Genomic DNA, 23,246 nt, shown 5'->3' on the forward strand with positions numbered 1-23,246 from the left:
CGGTTGCCCTTAGTAAAGATGGCGAACTAGGCGGGGCCTCGCTACTAAAGGGCGATGGCTGCGGCGGCTTCTATGCCCTTGACCAACATGGCGGAGTTTGTCCCCGCCCCCTTTGTTTTCTCCGGTAGCCCTTCGCGCAGCCCTCCAGTGTCGATCGAGATGGCTGCAGCGATGACAGTTTCCAGCAAACTCCGCGGCCTGCTGATGCAGCGTGAGTTACCCGGAATCTGTGGGGAGCCGTTGCTGTGTAGTCTTGTTATAGAGGCAGGAGCCGCTGTGTAGTTTAATGAATCATTATAGTTTTTAGGCCCTGTCCCCAAGCCTGGGTCATTCCCACAAACAAGAGTCTAAGTAAAGTAGTCTCAGACAGAATCCACTCCTAAGTTCACCTGAGTCTTAAAAGCTCTGTCTGGTCAGGCCCGGGTCTCTGAGGAACTTGGGTTGGAGTCACTTAGGTGTGCGCTGTTAAAGTGGCCCCATCTGGAATATCAAAGGCCCTTCCTTTCTCTCCCCAGAGCTGAGAGGCACCTCTCAGCTGTACTTCAACATCAGCCCTCGCTCTCTGAGCTCTTCTGCACAAGAAGCCTTCAAAAGCGCCCCCGAGGAATTATCAGGCCACAACTATGAGTCTATTCAGGTGACATCGGCCCAGAAGCATGTTCTCCACGTCCAGCTTAACCGGCCAGAGAAGAGGAACGCCATGAACCAGGCCTTCTGGAGGTCTGTGGAAGCCTGCCTGAGAGAGGAGGCAGGGGTGGGCAGGGACAGGGGCTCCCCTCTCCACACACAGCCCTTCCCTTCTTGCTCCTCTGCAGGGAATTGGCAGAATGCTTCCAGAAGATAGCAGAGGACTCCGACTGTCGGGCTGTTGTAATCTCTGGTGCAGGAAAAATGTTCTCTTCTGGTATGCCTTGCCTCTCTCTCTCTCCCTGTTGGCATCCCTCCTCCTGGGGGTAAAGCAGCCACGCCGCCTTTTTCTTTGCTTGCTTTTTGCATTTTTTCCCTCCCCCTAAGTAGCTCTGGCTGGCCTGGAACTTTCTGTTTAGACTAGGTTGGTCTAGAACTTGAAGTACTTCTGCCTCGGCTTCCTAAACGCTGAGTGCTGGGTTTGTAAAGGAACATAACACCATGCCTAAGCAGTGCATTGGCCTCCTCCTTGGCGTCTGCAATGTTTACTTAAAAAAAAAAAAAAAAAAGCACTGGAGAGAAGGCTCAGAGGTTAAGAGACTGGCTGCTCTTCCAGAGGTCCTGAGTTCAATTCCCAGCACCCACATGGTGGTTCACAGCCATCTACAGTGGGATCTGATGCCTTCTTCTGGCCTGCAGGTGTCCACGCAGTGCACTCATACTATATATATATATATATATATATATACAGGGGCAAGTGGATCTCTGAGTCTGAGGCCAGCCTGGTCTACAGAACCAGTTCCAGGACAGCCGGGACCACACAGAGGAATTACTGGTGTGTGTGGCATATGTATATGTGTGCACATATGTGCTCACAAATAAGATGACAAATTTTGGGAGCTGATTCTTTCCTTCCCCAGGATGGAACTCAGCTGGCCGCCGGTCAGGCTTGGCTACAAGCACCTTTACTCACTGAGCCATCTTGGGCCCTGCAGTGTTTCGCAATTAGGGCTTTGATTTTTTGTAAGATTTATTATTTTAAATTATGTGTGTGTATCTATGTGCCCATCTCTCTCTATGTGAGTGCCATTGTCCACAGAAGCCAGAGCTGTCAGGTGCCCTGGGGCTGGAGTTACAGATGGTTTGGATCAGTTTGATGTGGTTGCTGGGAACCAAACCCAGTCTGCTGCCAGGGTAGCTAGTGTGGACTCTTAACTGTTGAGTCATCTGAACAGCCCTACATGGTTGTTTTTTGTTTGTTTGTTTGTTTGTTTGTTTCATTTGTTGGGGTTTTTAAGAAACGGTTCCTCTGTAACCTTGACTGTCCTGGAACTCGCTCTATAGACCAGGCTGGCCTCGAACTCATAGAGATCCACCTGCCTCTGCCTCCTGAGCGAGTCTGGGATTAATGGTGTGTGTCACCACCGCCAGGTGAGACCAGCTATTTTATATATATATATATATATATATATATATATATATATATATATATATATATTTATATTTATATTCTTTGAGAACTTCATACGTGCATTCTATGAATTTTGGTTATGTTCATCCCCAACCCTTCCACCTAGCTCCTCCGAGATCCACCCCACAGCCTCCCAACCTCATCTTCTGTCTTAGTCAGTATTCTGTTGCTGCGAAGAGACACCAAGACTAAGGAAACTCTTTTTTTTTAAGTACTTTATTTATTTTTATCTTCTGTGCATTGGTGTTGGGCCTGCATGCATGTCTCTGTGAGGGTGTCAGATCTTGGACTTACAGACAGTTGTGAGCTGGTATATGGGTGCTGGGATTTGAACCTGGGTCCTCTGGAAGAGCAGTCAGTGCTCTTAACCACTGAGCCATCTCTCCAGCTCCCCGGCTATTTTTTTTAAAGTGTACTTTAAAACATTCACATGTGGATGTACCTGGGGGCTGGCATAAAGCTCAGAATTCCCTCCCCACAAATTCAAATACAAAACTGAGTGCAACAGAGCCTGTCAGAATCCTGAAGCTGGACTCCCGTAGTAGACCTGAGACCTTGAACAAGGCCCTGTACCTCTCAGAGTCTACAGTGGTGTCAGCCAAGTGTGTTAGTTAGTCACGGGCTTTGCACGACTGAGCACACAGTACTGACTTCTGTCCGGCCCACACATGAAGGCATTCCACTGCCCTTTCTCCTCTTTGGATCCTCCTCCATTTACTACCATGGCTTTTGGCTGATGTCTCTCTTCTGATGAGAAACACCCTGCGATTTTTTAACTTCAGGTATTTTTTTTCTTAGTCCCTAAACTTCTGTTTAGTTCTTTGTGAGCGCTCTCTCACCGCGTAAGCCAGGCTAGCCTTGAATCTCTGATCCTCCTGCTCTAACCTGCTGTGCCGCTTACTCTTGTGTTTACTCTTTTTGTTTTGTTTATAGTTGTGCGCGTGTGTGCACCAGTGTGAAGGCATTAGCTCGAGGTTGATGCCCGGTGTCTTTCTTGATTGTTCTCGACCTCCTGCATTGAGGCTTGTCTCTCACCGAGTCTGGAGTTTAGCACTAGACTAGTCTGACTAGCCAGCTTGCTCCAGGGGTCTCCTTACTCTTGAGCCCAAGCTGCTGGGATTACAGGTGGCCGCTGTGCCCACGCCGTTTTTCAGTTCTTACATGGGTTCTGTGGATGCGACCCCCTTGCTCATGCTTTCGTAGCTAGCACCTTACCCAGTGAGCTATCACTCCTGCTTTTCTTTGGGAGATAGGATTTCATTAGAGGCTCAAATGACCTTAACCGTGAGACTGCGCCAGCTTCACTTTCGTGACGTACAGGGATTACGGGCTTGTGTAGTCATGCCTGGATGACACTTTCTAGTCACTTGTCACCACATGAGAACAAGGATTACGGGTTTAGCTGCATTATCTGCTAACTACTGCACACCCAGCCCTGTTCCGAGCACATGGATGCATTGGTGGGGAAAAAAATGATAAAAGCAAATGAACAAACACCGCAACTCGTGGGGTGGATGGTCGGGTGTTAAGAGCAATGCTGTTCTTGCAGAGTGGTGGGGTTTGGTTCCCCGTGCCCAGTTGGGGGCTCACAACCTTCCTAACTCCAGCTCCAGGAGATCTGATACCCCCTACTCAGGACTCTACTGGCATCAGGCATATTCATGATGCACAGACAGACATGCTGGCAAAACACTCATACACATAAAATAAAATATCAGGGCATGGATAGTGACGCGCGCCTTTAACCCCAGCACTCAGAAGGCGGAGGGGGATCTCTGAATTCCAGGCCAGCCTGGTCTACAGAGTGAGACCCTGTCCTACCAACAGCGATAACAAAACTCCAGTCCATAGACCTCACGTTCTAGAAAGATAACTGAGTATACTGATCAGACAGATGTGTAGGAGAAAGGTGGAGTCAGAGATGGAGAGGGTGTGTGAAGGCCTCCCTCAGAGGGTGATCTTTGGGCTGTGTGGCCTTGAAGAGGTCTGTAGCCAGTCTTGGGATCGGTGAAGGGACAGTTCTTGGCAAAGGGAACAAAAAGCATAGAGGCCCTGGATGGGACTGTTGGGGCCAGTGTGTCCCAAGCAACAGGCAGAAGTAAGGTTTGTCCAGCACTGGGGAGGTCACAGGAAGGATTGTGTATTTTATTACATTTTTTGAAGATTTATTTCTATTTTACATGTGAGTCTTTTGCTTGCGTGCACTACACACATGCCTAGCGTCCTGGAACTGGAGTGATATGTTACTGATGGGCCTGGCAGTGGTGGCACACGCCTTTAATCCCAGCACTCAGGAGGCAGAGGCAGGGGATCTCTGTGAGTTCAAGGCCAGCCTGGTCTACAAGAGCTAGTTCCAGGACAGCCAGAGCTGTTACACAGAAACCCTGTCTCAAACCACCCTCCCCCACAAAAAAGAAAGAAATTAGAGATGGTTGTGAGCTGCTACATCAATGGAGTAACTGGACCCCTCCTCACTCCTGTGCCTACTCCCAAAAGGGGCAACGAGTACACTTTTTCTTTTTATTTATTTAATAAAATTTTATTTTCCCAAACGTACAGCTGGTTGAGCCAGTTCCTGCGTCTTCACCAGCAGCTGGGGCACCTCAATTCGACCCTTTGTGTTTCTGGTGGAAATACTTGGCTCTGCTCGGAAACCAGTTTGAGAAGTCCTTTCCTAAGTAGGTCCTGGAGGACTGCCCTGGCCACGGAAGCGGGAATCTGGACTCTCCTGTAGACAGGACTCGATTGTTGAACTTGTTCTGAACTTTGCCTTTGGACTACTTTTTTTTTTTTAATTTCATTTCTTTATTATGTATACACTGTTCTGCCTGCAGGCCAGAAGAGGGCGCCAGATCTCATAATTGATGGCTGTGAGCCACCATGTGGTTGCTGGGAATTGAATTCAGGACCTCTGGAAGAACAGTCAGTGCTCTTAACCTCTGAGCCAACTCTCCAGCCCATCTTTCTTCTTCTTGTCCTCCTTGGGTGGCATAATGAAGCTTGGAGGATGGCAGTGATCATGGTGCCATTGCTAAGGTGCCAGCAAAAAGAAGAAGAAGAAGAAGAAGAAGAAGAAGAAGAAGAAGAAGAAGAAGAAGAAGAAGAAGAAGAAGAAGAAGAAGAAGAAGAGGAGAAAAAACGCAACAAGCTCTCTTAGCCCCTGAGACATCTCTGCAACTCTTATTTATTTAGTGGTTTTGAGACCTTTTGCACTTTGTAGCCCTGGCTGTCCTAGAACTCAGTATGTAGACCAGGCTGGCCTTGAACTGAAAAAAATAATCCTTTTACCTCTGCTTCCCAAGTGCTGGGCTACAGACATGAGATTTTAGGACTCTGTCTTTATTTGGATTGGTTTTTATTAAAAAAAAAAAAACAAAAACAAAAACACCGAGGATGAACCCGAGACTTCTGTGTTCTAGGCACCGCTGAGCCACACTCTCAGGTCTTCACTTGTGAATTCTAAGCAAATGCTTTAGTCCAGGGCCACGCCCCCGCCCCCACCTCTCTTGAATGCTAGGCAGATGCTTGCCCGCAGTCACAAACCAACTAGGACTTCATATTTAGTCTTCATGGGTTGGGAGACAAGGGCTCCAGGCTCCCCCTAGTGGTGCGTGGGAATAGTTTACCATTCACGGAGACCGTCTTTCTTGGGAATGCCAATTGTATTCCCAGCCCTGGGGAAGCTGAGGCTGGAGACTCTAGATTAAGGTCAGCCTGAACTGCATAGAGAAACCTTGTCTTACGCAAAGCAAAACAACAGATATTTGGTGCCCCACGGGAAATCCCAGATGCCCCCAGACCTTCAGGAGCTTCTTTCTCTGCTGTGGGAATGTTTGTGTTTAGACCCACAGCTCCCGGGTTCTGAGGCCTGGCTGGGGAAGTAAGCTCGGTAACCCCCTCATGCCGTCTCACCAGGTATTGACATTATGGACATGGCGAAACTCCTGCAGCCGCCAGGAGATGATACAGCCCGCATGGCGTGGTACCTCCGTGACCTCATCAGCAGATTCCAGAAGACCTTCACTGTCATTGAGAAGGTGACTCAGGGCTGGGTGGCAGCCCTTCTGCCTACTCTTCCTCCGCCAGCTTTGACCCCAACCCTCCTTTTCCATTTTAGTGCCCCAAACCCGTGATTGCTGCTATCCACGGAGGCTGCATTGGTGGAGGTGAGTGTGTAGCCACTGGCCACCACTAGGGGGCCTGCCTTGGTGAGGCTGCTAACTGTCCGTCCGTCCGCGTCTCCCACCCCCAGTAACCTCAGCTCAGCTGTTGCTAATTTCACTCAGTCCCCAGCTGTGACCCCGTGTTTTGGGAGGAGGAATTGGTTCCTGTCATTATCCATTCATTGTCCCTGGCCTTTTCCTTCTAGGTGTGGACCTCATCACTGCCTGTGACATTCGCTACTGTACCCAGGATGCGTTCTTCCAGGTCAAGGTAAGGCACTTCCTGGGCTCTTGCTTTCTGGAACCCTTGCAGTGCTAGGCAGCCACAGAGTCGGGGGGAGAGGGGCGGTGGGTGGGAAGAACAGGAACAGTGCAGGCCGAGGCAGCTGGTCTTGAGGGTTTCCCGGAAGAAGGTGTAAGAACCAGACCTTAGGAAGTAAGGTTCCGGCAAAGAAGAGGCACACCGGTAGCAGCCTGGACCATAGAGGGAGTGGAGGGCTGTCAGGGTTTCTTTTACTGTTGCTGTGATGAAATATTTGGACAAGAAACTTAACAGAGTAAGGGTTTGTTTTAGCCCACAGTTGAGGTTCCAGTCCATCGTGGTGGGTAAGTCAAGGCAGCGAGAGCTTGAAGAAATGTCACATCTCCAGTGCAGTCAGAGGAGTGGTACCCATCCGCCTACACGCCAGGGTCCCACCCACAATTGACTGCATCGATTAATGAGGTCGAGATAGTAGGGTGCAAGCCTTTAATCCCAGCACCAGGAGGCAGAGGCAGATCTAAGCCAGCTTGGTCTGTAGAGTGAGTTCAGGACAGCCAGGGTTGCACGGAGGAACCCTATCTTAAAAAACAAAACAAAACAACAAAAAATGTTAGTACCGCAGAGGCTGATCTCTAGATTCTGTCAGGTTGGCAGTAAACACTGGCCACCACATGAACCAACCTGAGCTTTACTGTGAGACCCTGGCAGCAAGGTGGGTGGGTGCCGTGGGTGTATGGAGCTCAGTGGTAGAGGGCATGAATGGAAGAAAAGCTCTGAGTTGGCACTGCCCAGCACTCAAAGGGGATGCAGGCTCAGCTGGAGAGGATGGCATCGTGGGTACTCCCATCAGTGAGTTAGCTGGGACTGCTGCCATCTAAGGGAAGGGGTGGAGTGGAGCCCAGGTTTCTGGAAAGGGCCTTGGGAGTCAGCTGGGGGGCCAGGTAGCAGCAGCATCTTGAGGGTGGCTGAGCCAGGGTGGTGAAACCCCTGCAGGCGATGGATGATGCACTGAGCTCGCATGGGAAACAATAGTGCACACAGAGCAGACACTGACAGTGTTTCCCTCTAGGAGGTGGATATCGGCCTGGCTGCTGATGTGGGGACACTGCAGCGGCTTCCCAGGGTCATTGGGAACCAGAGGTGAGGGGTGATGATGACCTGGGTTCAGGGGTCAGACCCAGGATGACAGTGACTCCTAACCTCCTTTCCCCTTATGTAGCCTAGTCAATGAGCTGACCTTCACCGCCCGAAAGATGATGGCTGACGAGGCCCTGGACAGTGGGCTGGTCAGGTAGGACCCTGACTGACCGATGGAAGGGAGGGGCACGGGGCCATCCAGGCCAGGATGGGGCTCCTGTACCCTCATCCTAGAGTCCAAATGGCCTTTCTCAGAGCGGCTATTTCTTCCCCTGAGCATCATCCTGTGGCTGAACCCTTCGTCTGCGGTTTCCCGTTTTCTTTGTGAGGCCACCTGGCGAACCACAGGGGAGAGGGAGGCCGTCCCTCTTATCGATCTCTTCCCTGGCAGCCGTGTGTTCCCAGATAAGGATGTCATGTTGAATGCAGCCTTTGCCCTGGCGTCTGAGATCTCTAGCAAGAGCCCTGTGGCTGTGCAGGGATCCAAAATCAACCTAATCTACTCCCGAGACCATTCAGTGGATGAGAGCCTCAACTACATGGTAAGGCCTGCCCGCCTACGCCCGCCTCCACCAATCGTGGCCCTCCTGGTCCAGGGAGCCCAAGTTGGCTCCGGGGAGCTGCGTGCGCACACCTCCACTGACCGGCGCCCTGCCGCTCTTTCCCATACCCTGGGTCCAGGCCACCTGGAACATGAGCATGCTGCAGACCCAGGACATCATCAAGTCAGTCCAGGCCGCCATGGAGAAGAAGGACATAAAAAGTGTCACCTTCTCCAAGCTCTGAGCGCCTTCTGGTCCCGAGAGAGGAAGGCTCCATGGAGGGTCAGGACCGGTCCCTCACTGCCTTCTCCCACGTGGTCTCCCACTGTACAGCCTTATGGCTTAGTTCTTCAGCTCCGGAGCCTTATCTTCACTGTGAACAATAAAGCGTGAACACAGCCTGGTGTCTTTACTGCCCTGGGTGGGGGCTCAGAGGCCTGGCTCCAAGGAGGGCAATCGGGAAGGCTGGGAGGCAAATCTGCCTGGGCCAAGAGGAAGTGTGCCAGGAACTGAGGCCCCAGAAGGCTGAAAGGCCACCCTGTGCCTGACCCCGAGTGAGGTGTGGCACAGCACAGCACAGTAGGCTTAAGTGCCTGGCACTGGCTGAGTTAATTGCCACCGACACTGAGCCAATTGCCTCATTTCTTCTTCTTCTTCTTCTCTGCAAGAGCAGCCAGTGCTCTTAACCACCGAGTATCTCTCCAGCCCCTTTTTAAAAATGTGCATTTGGAGCCTGGAGAGATGGCTCAGTGGTTAAGAACACTTGACTGCTTTTCTAGAGGTCATGAGCTCAATTCCCAGCAACCACATGGTGGCTCACAACCATCTGTAATGAGATCAGTTTCCTTCTTCTGGTGGGCATGAAGACAGCAACTCATATACATAAAATACACGAATAAATAATATTTTTTAAAAATGTTGATTTTGTTATTTGTGTGTGTGTGTTTGTAAGGAAGTTGGTTCCCTGTTTCCACCGTATGGGTCTATGAATTGAACATGGGGCAAGTGCTCACCTGCTGAGCCACCTGGCAGGATGGATATAATATATATATATATATATATATATATATATATATATATATATATATATATATTTGTTTTGAGACAGGGTTTCTCTATAGCTTTTGGAGTCTGTCCTGGAACTCACTCTGTAGACCAGGCTGGTCTCGACCTCACAGAGATCCACCTGCCTCTGTCTCTGAGTGCTGGGATTAAAGGCGTGCGCCACCACCACCCGGCTTTTTTATTTTATTTTTTGGCACGGTGTCACATGGACAAGTCGGGCCTGGAATTCACTGTGTGGCTGAGAATGACCTTGCAATCCAATTTACAGGTGTGCATCAGCACATCTGTCCCGTTTTGGATTGTTTTAACTTTGGGTTTTCTTATCCGTGAGTAATCTCAGCCTTCTAGATTTATGTTTGGAATGAGTGTAAGGCCAAACATTTACTTAGTGTCTCTGTATGCGGTCATGTGATAGGCATTTATTAACTTGGGGAGCCCCTGCTCCTTCCTCCTGTGCTGCTGGCGCTGGAACCCAGGGCCCCACACATGCCAAGCAGGTGTTCACCTCTGAGCCCCAGCCCCAGCCCTCCCTTTACTCTTTATTTCTATTTTAATTTTACTTTGGGTTTTGTCTGAATGTCTACACATGTGCCCCAACCTTTGGTGGTATTCCTCAGGACTCCTCAACCTTTTTAAATTCTTGGTGGTGGGCCCCCCTCCAAAGACAGGGTGTAGCCTTGGTTGTCCTGGAACACTCCGTAGACCAGGCTGGCCTCAAACTCAAAGATCCACCTGCCTCTGCCTCCTAAGTCCCGGGATTAAAGACACGTGCTACCATGCCCAGTCATACCCAGATCTTTTTTTTTTTTAAGGTAGAGTCTCTAGAGACCAGGCTGCTCCTGAGCTTGCATACTTGCCCATTCTCCTGCCTCTGCTTCCCAAGTGCTAGGATTATAGACACCACACTTGGCTTTGCTGCCGGATTTCATTTGTTTGGGATAGGATCTCCTGTAACCCAGACTGGCCTTAAGTTCCCTGTGTGGTGGAGGATGACCTTGACCCCCTGGAACTTTCTGGTCCTGGCTGCTGGGATCCTGGCACTCTTCCTGTAGTACTGGATATGAGCCTCGGGGTTTCCTAAGGCCAGGCAAGCATTCTACCAACTAAGCTAACCTCAAACTTGCAGCAATTCTCCTGCCTCCACCTCCCACATGCTGGGGCTATAGCCCGAGTCCCCAGTACATCCACAGTCTGCTATTCATGCCCAGGGCTTCTTGGTGGACACTATCGTGTCCTCCAGTTTACAGATGGGCAAGCCCAGAGTGAGGTGCTGGCTCCAGATAGCCGGGAAGGGGTAAGGGTAGAACTGAACCTCAGAACCTGTGGCCCCAGCTGTGTGTGCTCTAAGCCCCTGTCTTAGAGTATGTGGGGTCAGGAGGTGCAAGGCATTCCCCTGGCTTGCTTCTACTGGCCACCTGTCCTCATATTGCCGTGGCCCAGCCCCTGACCTGCCCACCTGATCGTCCCCTCCCTCTGCCAACAGTTCTCAAGGCAAGGTTTTATTGTCCTGATAAAGCCCTGTAAGGCCGAAGTCCAGGAATACTTCCTCCTCATGGGGACCTCTGAGGGTTAGCATCCCTGCCAGGATGGGAGGCTAGGGTGTGTCCTAGAGATCCCCACCGGAGAGACTTCATGACCTCTCCCCTGAGAGAGGGAGCCACTCCCTCTAGTATAAGGGCCACCTGCGACCTGCCACCATTCCACTGCCCCTCAATTCTCTCGGAACAAGCTATCAGCTCAGACTCTCAAGATGGCCTTTGTCCCAGCGCCGGGATACCAGCCCACCTACAATCCGGTGAGGTGCCCACCTGAGCCCACACCTTGTCTTCCCCAAACCCCGTTTTCCTTTTCCCCCCTTTGCTGTGCCGAGGAAGTGTTCTACTGAACCATGTTCCCAGCCTCTCAGCCCTAATTTCATCTCCCGTGCTTAAGGGACTGGGGTGTTTGGGGTGATGGGGAAGGGCTGTGACAGGCAGGCAGCCTCTGAGGTTCTTCAACTGATCCCTTCTACAGACCCTGCCCTACAAGAGGCCCATTCCAGGTGGCCTCAGTGTTGGAATGTCTATTTATATCCAAGGAGTAGCCAAGGAGAAGATGAAACGGTGAGACAGCCCCCCACCCCATCCCTGCCCACCCCAGGGAGGGGCTTTCTCCTGTCCCTAACTCTGGTGCCAGGCACAGTTTGGAGCATGCTGGGAGTCTGGTGCTCACAGGGTCCCTCTGGCTGTTTATGGGGTACAAAGGGCTTATGGGGACAGAAATAAGCAAGGAGGCCCCAATTAAGAGGTAGAGGAAGGAAGGAAACGATGGGGGCCCAGTAGAAGAAGGGACTGAGTGGGCCCTATTAAGATTGGTCAAGAGAGGTGGCCCCATGACTGGGATAATACCCTGAAGTGACAGATTTGAGAAAGTGAATTCAGATTACAAGCCCAGAGCCTAATCCCCACCAGGGGATGGGGGCACTCAGCCATTGTGTGACTCAGAAAGCTACTGAGCTACTGGGCATCTCTGTACTTAAGCTTTCCATCTGTAAAATGGGCTGATTGCTAGGTTTCAAGGTACAAAAGAGCAATTTCACTAAGGCTTGACTTTTGCCATGCTTCAATGTGGAAATTATTATTGAACTAAGTTCCCCGTGTTGTTTCCTTATCATTTTTAGTGTGTGTGTGTGCGCACGTGTGTGTGCAAAGTGTAATGTACATGTGCATGTGCATGCATGCATGTGCGTGTATCGGCCAGAGGTTAACCTGAAGTGTCTTTTTCAGGCACCATCCACCTTCGTGTATGTGTGTGTATCCACATGTGTGTGTGCAGGTGCATGTATGTGCATGTGGAGGCCGGAGTCAACTCCAGGTGCCACCTCAGTCACATCTTGTGCTTTGTTTGTTTTGTTTTGTTTTGTGTCTGAGACAGTGCCTCACTAAGTAGCCTTGGCTAGCCTGAAACTTGCTATGTAGACCAGGCTGGCCTCTTGCATAGATTTGTCCACCTCTGCCTCCCTGGGATCAACCTTGTTTTTTGAGACAGACTCTCTCACTGGGCCCTAGAGCTTGTTAGTGAGGCTGGTCAGTGAGCGTGAGGCCCGGCTTTTCCCAGGTTCTTCATGCTTGTACAGCAAGCACTGGCTAAGACGATTCTCCAGCCCCCCAGTTCTTCCTTTATTTGGCGTTCCTTCCTTATTAAATAGCCACGTGTGCTGGGAGCAGAGTCCCGATGAAGACAAAGGTCCTTGCCCTCAGGTGGCGCACACCAGTGATCCCAGCACACTGGAGGCTGAGGCAGGAAGACCACAATTTAGACATCAGCCTGGGCTACAGAGTGAGCCCTGACTTTCATCATCCCACCAGCCCCCCAAAAGGAAAAAAAATATGAAAGAGTCTGACTCACCCTTATCTCTGAGGCCACTCTGGGGAGATAAGAAAGAGAAGCAGAGAGGAGAGGTGGCCCCGAGACGCAGGATCTTTTCCTGCCTGTAATCTGGGTCAGCAGTGCCAGGGCCCAGCCAGGGTGGCCCCAGAACTTCTTACAGAAAGCCCCTTGCACGGGCGGGCAGACACTGAACCAGCCCTTTCTATGCCACCAGGTTCCATGTGAACTTCTCTGTGGGGCAGGATGAGGGGGCAGACATTGCTTTTCACTTCAACCCCCGCTTTGACGGCTGGGACAAGGTGGTCTTCAACACGAAGCAGAGCGGACAGTGGGGCTCAGAGGAGAAGAAGAAGAGCATGCCTTTCCAGAGGGGCAGCCACTTCGAGCTGGTGTTCATGGTCATGCCTGAGCACTTTAAGGTCTGGCCCCTTCCTGCAGCCCTCCCACTCTGCAGCCCTCCCTCTCTGCAGCCCCCTCCTTGCAGCCCTCACTCCCTGCAGCCCCCTCCCTGCAGCTCTCCCTCCTTGCAGCCCTCCCTCTCTGCAGCCCCCTCCTTGCAGCTCTCCCTCCTTGCAGCCCTCCCTCCCTGCAGCCCTCCCTCCCCGCAGTCCTCCCTCCCTGCAGTCCTCCCTCCCTGCAGTCCTCCCTCCCTGCAGCCCCCTCCTTGCAGCCCTCCCTCCCTGCAGCCCCCTCCCTGCAGCTCTCCCTCCCTGCAGCCCTCCCTCTCTGCAGCCCCCTCCTTGCAGCTCTCCCTCCTTGCAGCCCTCCCTCCCTGCAGCTCTCCCTCCCTGCAGTCCTCCCTCCCTGCAGTCCTCCCTCCCTGCAGCCCCTTCCCTGCAGTCCTCCCTCCCTGCAGCCCCCTCCTTGCAGCTCTCCCTCCCTGCAGCCCTCCCTCCCTGTAGCCCTCCCTCTCTGCAGCCCTCCCTCTCTGCAGCCCTCCCTCCCTGCAGCCCCCTCCTTGCAGCCCTCCCTCCCTGCAGCCCCCTCCCTGCAGCTCTCCCTCCCTGCAGCCCTCCCTCCCTGCAACCCCCTCCTTGCAGCTCTCCCTCCTTGCAGCCCTCCCTCTCTGCAGCCCTCCCTCTCTGCAGCCCTCCCTCTCTGCAGTCCTCCCTCCCTGCAGTCCTCCCTCCCTGCAGCCCCCTCCCTGCAGTCCTCCCTCCCTGCAGCCCCCTCCTTGCAGCTCTCCCTCCCTGCAGCCCTCCCTCCCTGCAGCCCTCTCTCCCTGCAGCCCTCCCTCTCTGCAGCCCTCCCTCTCTGCAGCCCTCCCTCCCTGCAGCCCCCTCCTTGCAGCCCTCCCTCCCTGCAGCCCCCTCCCTGCAGCTCTCCCTCCTTGCAGCCCTCCCTCTCTGCAGCCCCCTCCTTGCAGCTCTCCCTCCTTGCAGCCCTCCCTCCCTGCAGCCCTCCCTCCCTGCAGCCCCCTCCCTGCAGCCCCCTCTGTGCAGCCCTCCCTCCCTGCAGCCCCCTCCCTGCGTCCCTCCCCACTCCCTGCAGTCCTTTCACTCTGTCCTCCCTGCTGATAGAATGAGAGCATCCTCGTGCCTGCTCTGCAAGTGTAAAAATGCTTCCTCCATAACTAAGCCACGCCCCCAGCTTTCTTTTACTTTTAGGTTTTTTGTTTTTTTTGGTCTGTTTTTGTTTCATTTGTTTGGTTTTTTGAATCAGGGTCTCTCTCTATAGGTCTGGCTCTCCTGGAACTTGCTATATGGAATAGGCCAGCCTTGAACACACAGAGATCCATCCTCTCTGACTCATGAGTGCTGGGATTAAAGACTTAAATCACCATGCCGAGCTCTCCTAATTTTTGACATGGGTTTTAAGAGCTAATTCAAGTTGTCAGACTCAATTCCGAGAGCTTTTAGCCACCTTGCCAATCCTCCAATTTTTTTTTTTTTTTTTTTTTTTTGGTTTTTCGAGACAGGGTTTCCCTGTAGTTTCTAGAGCCTGTCCTGGAGCTAGCTCTTGTAGACCAGCCTGGCCTCGAACTCAGAGATCTGCCTGCCTCTGCCTCCCGAGTGCTGGGATTAAAGGTGTGCGCCACCACCGCCCGGCCTCCTCCAATTCTTTTTAAGTTTTTTGTTTGTTTGTATGTTTTTCCTCAAGATAGAGTTTCTCTGTATATCCTTTGCTGTCCTGGAGCTAGGTCTGTAGAAGAGGCTTGCCTCGAACTCACAGAAAAGGCATATGCCACCATCAGTTTTAATTTAAAATTTCATGCCTTTAATCCCAGTACTAGGGAGGCAATGGCAGGCAAATTTTTGTGAGTTCGAGGCCAGCCTCTTCTACAAAGTTAGTCTCAGGACAGCCAGGACTGTTACATAGAGAAACCCTGTCTCTTGGGAGAGGGGAGAAGACCCCTTGAGGCTGGGAAATAGTTCAGTCAGTAAAGTCCTGTCTGTGCAAGCTGGAGGACCCGACTTCCATCCCCACCACCCACATAATGAGCTGGGAGTGGTGACCATACTTGTAATCCAGCTTCAGGAAGGCAGAGAAGGAGGATCCTGGGGGCTTGCTGGCCAGCCAGCCTAGGCTACTTGACAACTGCCAGGTTCGGTGAGAGACCCTGTTTCAAAAAACAAAAAAACAAAAAACAGGCACATGGCTCTGAGATACAACACTCACAGCGGACCTCTGGCCTCCATATAAACTTGCACACACGTGTACCTGCACATACGTGAACACATGCACATGCATACACACTAAGTAAATAAATACAATCCCATTTCTACCTTCCTATAGTCCCTTGTGTTAGGGTGCTGATATCTGATGCCCCTCTGCCCTCCAGGTCGTGGTAAATGGAAATCCCTTCTATGAATATGGGCACCGACTGCCACTACAGATGGTCACCCATCTGGATGTGGATGGAGACTTGGAACTTCAGTCCATCAACTTCCTTGGAGGCCAGCAATCCGCCCCAGCCCAGTATCCGGTATGAGATGTCTTTTTGTTTGCCTTCTTGCCCATTCTCACACTGTCTGTGTTCCCGGCTCTGGTCCCTCTGATGAGTGGGCCTAGGGACCCTGTGGTAATCAGGACAGTCCACCAGGAAGATAGACACATGACCAGGCAGGCATGGCTCCCATGGTCAAGACCGTGGGGAGGGGATGCAGATAGAGAGAAGGTCAGGATCCAGATAAGGAGGCTCAGGCAGAGAGAGGGTCGGTCTCAGGGCGGGGTTATAGCAAGGTGCTCTGAGCATCCAAAGGAAGAATGTGCCTTAGTCAAGAAAGGCTTCCAGGGGGAAGAAGAGGTGTGTAAACTGGGTCAGAAAGTGAGATGAGAAAAGACTAGCAGATAAAGAGTTTAGGACTAGCAAACAGACCCAGGACAGGTTGCCTAACATGTTAGTCACCCGGGAAACACAAAGCCACACTGAGTTGCCACCACATACCTGTCAGGGCTGTAATGGAACAAAGTGTGTAACACAAAACCATGTGTCCTGTTTGTAGGCATGTGGATCAGCTAGCACAGCTACCATATGGCTGTTCAGAGTGTAATTTGGTGCAATCACCTTGGAAATTGGCCAACAGAGCTAGATCTAAATGCCAAGCAAATATGGGTCCCAGTGTTCTAGAAGCTCCACACCCAAGTGCACAGCCTATGAGGAGCCTCCAAGACACACCCACTGTGATAAGCAGCACGCCATAGCCAAAAGTCTCAGGTCGAAGTTTGCTTAATGGTAGAGCCCCTGCCTAGAATCCCCCAGTGAGGGGCTGGGATGTGACTCAGTGGTAGAGCCCCTGCCTAGAATCCCCCAGTGAGGGGCTGGGGCGTGGCTCAGTGGTAGAGCCCCTGCCTAGAATCCCCCAGTGAGGGGCTGGCTCAGCTAGAGTAAGATAGTGTAAGGTGTGGGATGATTTCCTGAGTTCCTTTCTCAACACCAACCAACAAACCAACAAAAGCCTGAAAGTCAGAACTACCAGCCTGGGAGCTGGAGGGATGGCAGTGAAGAGCACCTACAGCATCGGGCTGAAGGTGGTACAAACCTTTAATCTTAGCACTTGAGAGCCAGAGGCTGGCGGGTCTCTGTGAGTTCAAGGCCAGCCTAGTCTATGTAGTGAGTTCCAGGGCTATTTGGTGAAACTATCTTAAAAAAAAAAAAAAAAAGAAGGGCCCGGTGGTAGTGGCGCACACCTTTAATCCCAGCACTCAGGAGGCAGAGGCAGGTGGATCTCTGTGAGTCTGAGGCCAGCCTGGTCTACAAGAGCTAGTTCCAGGACAGGGAAACCCTGTCTCAAAAAACTAAAATCAACCCCCCCCCACACACCAAACCAAACAAAACAAAACAAAAACAGAAGGACCTGGTGTTCCCAGCACTCAAGTGGTGGCTCCCAGCCATCTGCAACTCCAGTTCCAGGAGATCTGGACCCTCTGCTGACCTACACAGGCTCTGGACACACATGGTGCACAGACATGCACTTAGACACATACACATAACTTTAATACATAAAATTTTTAAAAATAAAAATAGAACTGATCAGCCTGTTCTTCAACAAGTCAGTGAATCAAAGCGATGAGTTCATCACCCAGAGAGAGAAAGAACAAGTTACACAATCATCAGGGGGATGCGGACCTCAAATATGGAGTCTAGCCAACATGGTGACTCCTGCCTGTAATCCCAGCATCAGGAGGTAGAGGCAGGTTGTTCACTGTGGGTTGGAGACCAGCCTGAGCCACACAGCAGAGGCCTGATGTTTGTGCTTGTGTGTGTGTGGGTGGGTGGGTGGACAGATTGATTGATTATTTTGAAGAGCTTTCAGAATAGGAGTTAATTGAAAAGACGAGAGAACAGAGAGAGCAAGAATAAGGATGATGAACTGGGCGGTGGTGGCGCACGCCTTTAATCCCAGCACTCAGGAGGCAGGGCCAGGTGGATCTCTGAGTTCAAAGCCAGCCTGGTCTACAGAGCGAGTTCCAGGAAAGCCAGGGCTCCACAGAGAAACTCTGTCTTGAAAACAAAACAAACAAAAACAAGGAAAAGAGGATGATGAGGGTGGGAAGGTGATCTGGGTGGCTAAACCTTTTGTGCAGTGCTGAGGCTCCCGAGAGATGGAGCCTCACACTGGAAGAAATGTGAACAAGCACAGCAGAGAGCCAGGCAGACAGGAGCTCAGGCTGACCCCCGGGACTCCCCTCTTTCACCCCTGCAGGCTCGGGGTGTGAAGCAGGAGCCAGTGGGGGCTGGAGAGAGGATGACAGACCATTGGTCATCACAGGCCTGGAAAGGAGCACCGAGGGTCCCATTTGCCTCCAGAACTCCGCGTTCCTGATTGATCCTAGGCTAGGGGCCTGCAGGGGTGAGGGCACTGGGGCAGGAGGGACTAATACAGGTTGAGCAAGGGGGAGCAAAGAATAGAGTTGACCAGGTGCTGTCCTAGAGCCTCTGAGGCACTGGTCCCTAGATACAGCAGGGTCTATCCTTGAGGCCAAGGGACCGCCCCCAAGTGTACTCCTCAACACTTTCCAGGCTAGAGTTAGGGATCCTAACCATGACCTCCTTTCCTCTTGTGCCCACAGAGACCTATGGGTGCGCCAGCTTACCCTGTAAGTACCTGGTGAGGGGTGGACAGTCTCCTCCAGAACTGGAGGATTACTTACAGAGGAGATTTGGGAGCAGTCAAAGGACCCCACATCCCTTCACCTCTCTTGCCTTTTGTCTGTCCACTCTGTAGGGACCTGGGTACAACCCTCCACAGATGAACAGCCTGCCTGTAAGTGGGAGGTGCATGGGGGGCACATGGAGGGATGGAGATGATTTGGGGTGGGGAGAGAGATGGAGACATGTTGGAGAAGACAGCTGTCAAATATTGTAAAGTGAGATTTCTTTCTTCTTTTGTAGGTCATGGCGGGACCCCCAACCTTCAATCCGGTATGGTGTTCCAGGAGCTAGCCACCCTCTGGGGAGCAAGCTGAAGAGAAGCAGGGAATATGGGAAGTCCAGACAGGGCGGACTACTTGTGGGCTGAGGGCTTGGGGGGTAAGAGGTGAGAGTAGAGGCAGTTGGCAGTCAGGGTTCAGAAGACATGGCTGGGGACAAAATCCACAGGCAAAACGCTGCCTCTCTGTGGAAATGTGGTCTCGTTCTCGGCTTCTCTAGTCATTGACTGGATGGGAACCCATGCTCTTTTCCTACAGCCTGTGCCATATGTGGGGACCCTACAAGGGGGGCTTACAGCCAGAAGAACCATCGTAGTCAAGGGCTATATCCTTCCCACAGCCAGGAAGTAAGCGCCCAGGTCGGGTGGGATCTCCCCTCCTTCCTCAGACCCAGAGATCAAGACCCCAGCCCTCTTCCCTCAAACCTCCTCCCTTGGAGACTCAGCTGCCAGTCCCTATTTGACACCTTATCTGTCCTCAGTTTTATCATCAACTTCAAGGTGGGGTCCTCCGGGGACATAGCTCTCCACATCAACCCCCGCATGGGTGAGGCCGTGGTTCGCAACAGCTTTATGAACGGCTCCTGGGGCTCCGAGGAGAGGAAAGTTGCTTACAACCCGTTTGTCCCTGGACAGTTCTTTGACGTGAGTCTGGGCGTCCCCTCCCCCTCCCCCCAGACCTGGGTCCTGCTGGGCCTGCCTTACCTCTCCCCTCCCCCAGACCCAGGTCCTGCTGGGCCTGCCTTACCTCTCCCCTCCCCCACAGCTCTCAATCCGCTGCGGCACCGATCGATTCAAGGTGTTTGCCAATGGCCAGCACCTTTTCGACTACTCGCATCGGTTCCAAGCATTCCATAGGATAGACACGCTGGAGATCAAAGGTGACATCACCTTGTCCTACGTCCAGATCTGAGCTCCACCTGGGAAAGAGGAAAGAAGCCCCCTAGTTCCATCTCAGCCCCTAATAAAATGTCTAAGGGATCTCTGTGAGTGTGTGATTCATTCACCTGCCCCATGGTTGCGTTGACCCGGGCTTCCATCCTGCCCTCCTCCTCCACGCACCTACCCATCTCCCCTCCCACTACAACAGAGGTCTGCCCCAAGCAGATACCCCCTGGCTTTGTGTGTATCAATCCATTCACTCTGGATTCCAAGCTTAGGAACTACTGTCTTAATTCATAACAGATGAACAAACAGGCAGTGTGTGTGTGTGTGCGCGCGCGCGCGCGCGCACACGCATGTGTGGTGGGCAAACATAAAGCTAAGTGTGGTGGTACACGCTTCTAATCCCCATTTAGGAAGTGAAGGAAAGAAGTTCAGAAGTTCATGGTCATCCTTAGTTATAAGTATGTTAGGAGCTAGCCTGTGCTACATGAGACCCTATCACAGAAATGAAGGGAGGGGAAGGAAAAGAGAAAGGAAGGAAGGGAGAAACTGAAGGAAAATAGGCAAATTGCCAAGCTAGGTATATTCACACTTGCCTGTAGCTCCAGCACTTGGAAGACAGAAGCAGGGGTGGGGCTTCAAGGCTAGCCTGTGCTACATAGTATAGGACTATATAATGAGACCCTGTCTCCAAAAACATTTTGCTTCAATCCCAGCACTTAGGAGGCTAAGACAGTAGGAGTACATGGTCACACTGGGGCTAGCCTGAGCTAAGAGTAAGAACCTAGCTCAGAATAGAGAGAGGAAGAGAAAAGGAGGGTGGGAAGGAAGAAGGGAGGAGAGGAGGGGAAGGGGGAAGAAAAGAAGGGAGAGCGGGAAGGAGAAAGAGGTTACATGGCCTATAAACTTCAGAACTAGGAATGTGGTCTGGCTTCCCATCTACCCACTTACCCACCTGTGATGCTCAGATCTTACAATTTTGGGGGGATTCACACTTTGTAGCCCCAACATGAAACTCACTACATGTATCAGACTGGCCTCAAACTCAAAAAGGTCTACCTCTGTAGATGGAGCGGCAGGGCTGCCTCCCACCACCCGGCTAGCTTTACACCCGAAATAATTACACGGAAACTGTATTCGTTTAAACACTGCCTGGCCCATTAGTTTCAGCCTCTTATTGTCTAATTCTCACATCTTGCTTTAACCCATATTTAGTAATCTGTGTAGCACTACGAGGTGGTTGCTTACCAGGAGAGATCTTAACCTGCGTCCATCTCAGAGAGGAGAAGCATGGCGACTCCTATGGTGACTGCCTGAAGCATCTCCCCAACTCTGCTTCCTTTCTCCCACAATTCTGTTCTGTCTACTCCGCCTACCTAATTTTCTGTCCTCTTAAAGGGCCAAGGCAGTTTCTTTATTAATCAATGAAAGTAACACATAGACACTCCTCCATCATACCTCCCTCCTGTGTAATGCTGTGTAAATGCTGGTACCACCCCAGGTAACGTGTGATGGTTTCATTGTGCACCTGTCCGTCTACAATAACCTGCAAAGGGAGTCTCTGTAGGGTTTGTCTCAGTCAGGAGGCCTGTGGGATTATCTTGACTATGTTAATTGCGGTAGCCCACTGTAGGCAGCACCATTCCCTAGGCAGGGATCCTGGACCGCTTGTGTGGAGAGGGAATGAGCACAAGCTTTCAATGTTGCTCTGCTCTTGACTATGGATGTGACCAGCTGACTCGAGATGGAGTTCCTGTCTCCCTTTCACAACCTGGGCCTGTGAGCTGAGAACTCTTCCCCTCCTGAGTTGTTTTTGTCAGGGTATTTTATCATAGCAGCAGAGACAAAAGTAGGACACCGTCTGAACGTCTATCATTCTCTCTTCATTCATGAGGCAACCATAAGTCCATCCACCCATACATCCAGTCACCCACCCACAGATCCATCCACCCACTCACTCACCCATCTACCTACCCATCCATTCACCCACTCACCCACCCATGCACCCACCCATCCATATATCCACCCACTCACTCATCCATCCATCCACTCACCCCACCACCCACCCACTGATCCATCTACCCGCCCACCCACCCATCTACCCAGTCACCCACCTGTCCACCCACCTACCCACCCATCCATCCACAATCCATCCATCCATCCAGATACATACCTACCTACTCACCTCTCTAACTTTCTAAATGGCCAAGCTTTCATTCCCCACCTGTCCACCTAGCTGCATCTCCCAGCTGCTTTCTTATCCCATCTATTCACTCCTCCGATCCTGCATTCGCCGCCCAGCTGTCATTCTTCCCATGCACCAACACCTAACATCATAAATAAATTACACACACACACACATACTCACAAAGGAAAAACATCTAACATCTATCCACTCAACCCTCTTTATAGCCAACATTCATCCACCCGCCACTCCTTCTTCCCTTCTTCCTCCTCCTCCTCATTTGAGACAGGGTCATCTATGTAGCCCAGGCCTAGAACTTGCTAAGCAGCCGAGACATACTTAGGGGTTTCAACAATCCTCCTCATCTCACGTGCTGGGTTTACAGGCACACTCACCTGGTATAGATGTGTGTGTATGAGTGTGTGTGTGTGCATGTGTCTGTGTACATGTGCATGTGTCTATGAGTATGTATGTGTGGTGTGTGTGTGTGTATGTGTCTTAGTTAGGGTTTACTCTTACTGTGAAGAGACACCATGACCATGGCAACTCTTATAAAGGAAACATTTAATTGTGGTGGCTTGCTTACAGTTCAGAGGTTCAGTCCATTATCATTATGGCTGAACTAGAATGTTTTGTAAGTTTATAAAAAGACTCTATAGGGCTGTGAGACAACAATTAAGAGGTTTAATCCTGCAGGATTGGGAGGGAACTTCTAGGAGCCCTAAGGTTGCTGGGTAAAAATTCCAGTACTGGAGGTGAACTGCCTCCCTATGAGTTGCTGGCCAAGGAGGCTGTCTCCATCACTCTTCTCTTGCTGTAAAGAGACACCATGACAAGGCGACTACTATGAGAGAAAGCATTTCACTGGAAGCTTGCTTACAGTTTCATCTGTTCTCAGCACGGTGGTGTGAGGTATCCTACAGAGATTCGTAACTGTTCAGTATCCTGAGACTGACTGTTGCTGTGACGTAATAGCCCAAGACTTAGACATAAATGGAGGGAAAAAAATCAGACAACCGCATGACTCCATCCAAGGCCCAGAGGGAAAAGAGTTGGCAGAGAAAGGGGGGAATGTTACATGTCCATTTTCTTGGAATTGAAACATTTCATTCTGGAGGGAGGCTCCTTAAGATTCAGGAAATTCAAAACTGACAAGGCTCAAGAGTTAACAACTTCCAAGTCTCAGGGAGTTTCTTTTCTTTTTTTTTTTTTTTTTTTTTTTTTGGGTTTTTCGAGACAGGGTTTCTCTGTGGCTTTGGAGCCTGTCCTGGAACTAGCTCTTGTAGACCAGGCTGGTCTCGAACTCACAGAGATCCGCCTGCCTCTGCCTCCCGAGTGCTGGGATTAAAGGCGTGCGCCACCACCGCCCGGCTTGGGAGTTTCTAAAACTTACAGGACTCACAGGGTCCCTCTCAAAGTAATATAAGCAGTAACAGTTGCTGGGGAGAGTAGTCTGCATAATTCATTAATGACGGAGTGTGCTTTTTGGTGATGGAGCTGCCTTTGAGTAATCTCTGATACAATAAGTAATTCTTCATCCATATTCCTCTGTAAGTTACCCCCCAAAACTTATTCATTTACTAAGTTGGACTTTTGCGGAATTGTTTCTTTGGTCTGTTGTCAGTGTACTTTCTGGAATGAATAGAAAATTTCCCACTATTTCCCCA

General features: G+C 51.3%; 2 protein-coding genes across 2 annotated transcripts; both read left to right on the forward strand.

Annotated features, from left to right (window-relative positions):
• Nucleotides 1–63: 63 nt before the first annotated feature.
• Ech1 (enoyl-CoA hydratase 1) lies at nt 64–8,600 on the forward strand. Its single transcript, XM_038340252.2, has 10 exons — nt 64–211; nt 516–720; nt 816–904; nt 6,014–6,135; nt 6,216–6,264; nt 6,468–6,532; nt 7,593–7,663; nt 7,743–7,814; nt 8,052–8,202; nt 8,342–8,600. The coding sequence occupies exons 1-10, from the start codon at nt 73–75 to the stop codon at nt 8,444–8,446; spliced, it is 1,068 nt and encodes a 355-aa protein (XP_038196180.1). The 5' UTR covers nt 64–72; the 3' UTR covers nt 8,447–8,600.
• A 2,395-nt stretch (nt 8,601–10,995) lies between these two features.
• Nucleotides 10,996–19,422, forward strand: Lgals4 (galectin 4). The gene is made up of 10 exons (XM_038340441.1): nt 10,996–11,062; nt 11,281–11,369; nt 12,851–13,055; nt 15,419–15,562; nt 18,151–18,177; nt 18,306–18,344; nt 18,473–18,502; nt 18,769–18,857; nt 18,992–19,154; nt 19,276–19,422. Exons 1-10 carry the CDS (start codon nt 11,018–11,020, stop codon nt 19,420–19,422), a joined length of 978 nt encoding a protein of 325 aa, XP_038196369.1. The 5' UTR covers nt 10,996–11,017.
• The last annotated feature ends 3,824 nt before the right edge of the window (nt 19,423–23,246 follow it).

This window comes from Arvicola amphibius, chromosome 8 (assembly GCF_903992535.2).
Source record: "Arvicola amphibius chromosome 8, mArvAmp1.2, whole genome shotgun sequence".
Lineage (NCBI taxonomy): Eukaryota > Metazoa > Chordata > Mammalia > Rodentia > Cricetidae > Arvicola > Arvicola amphibius.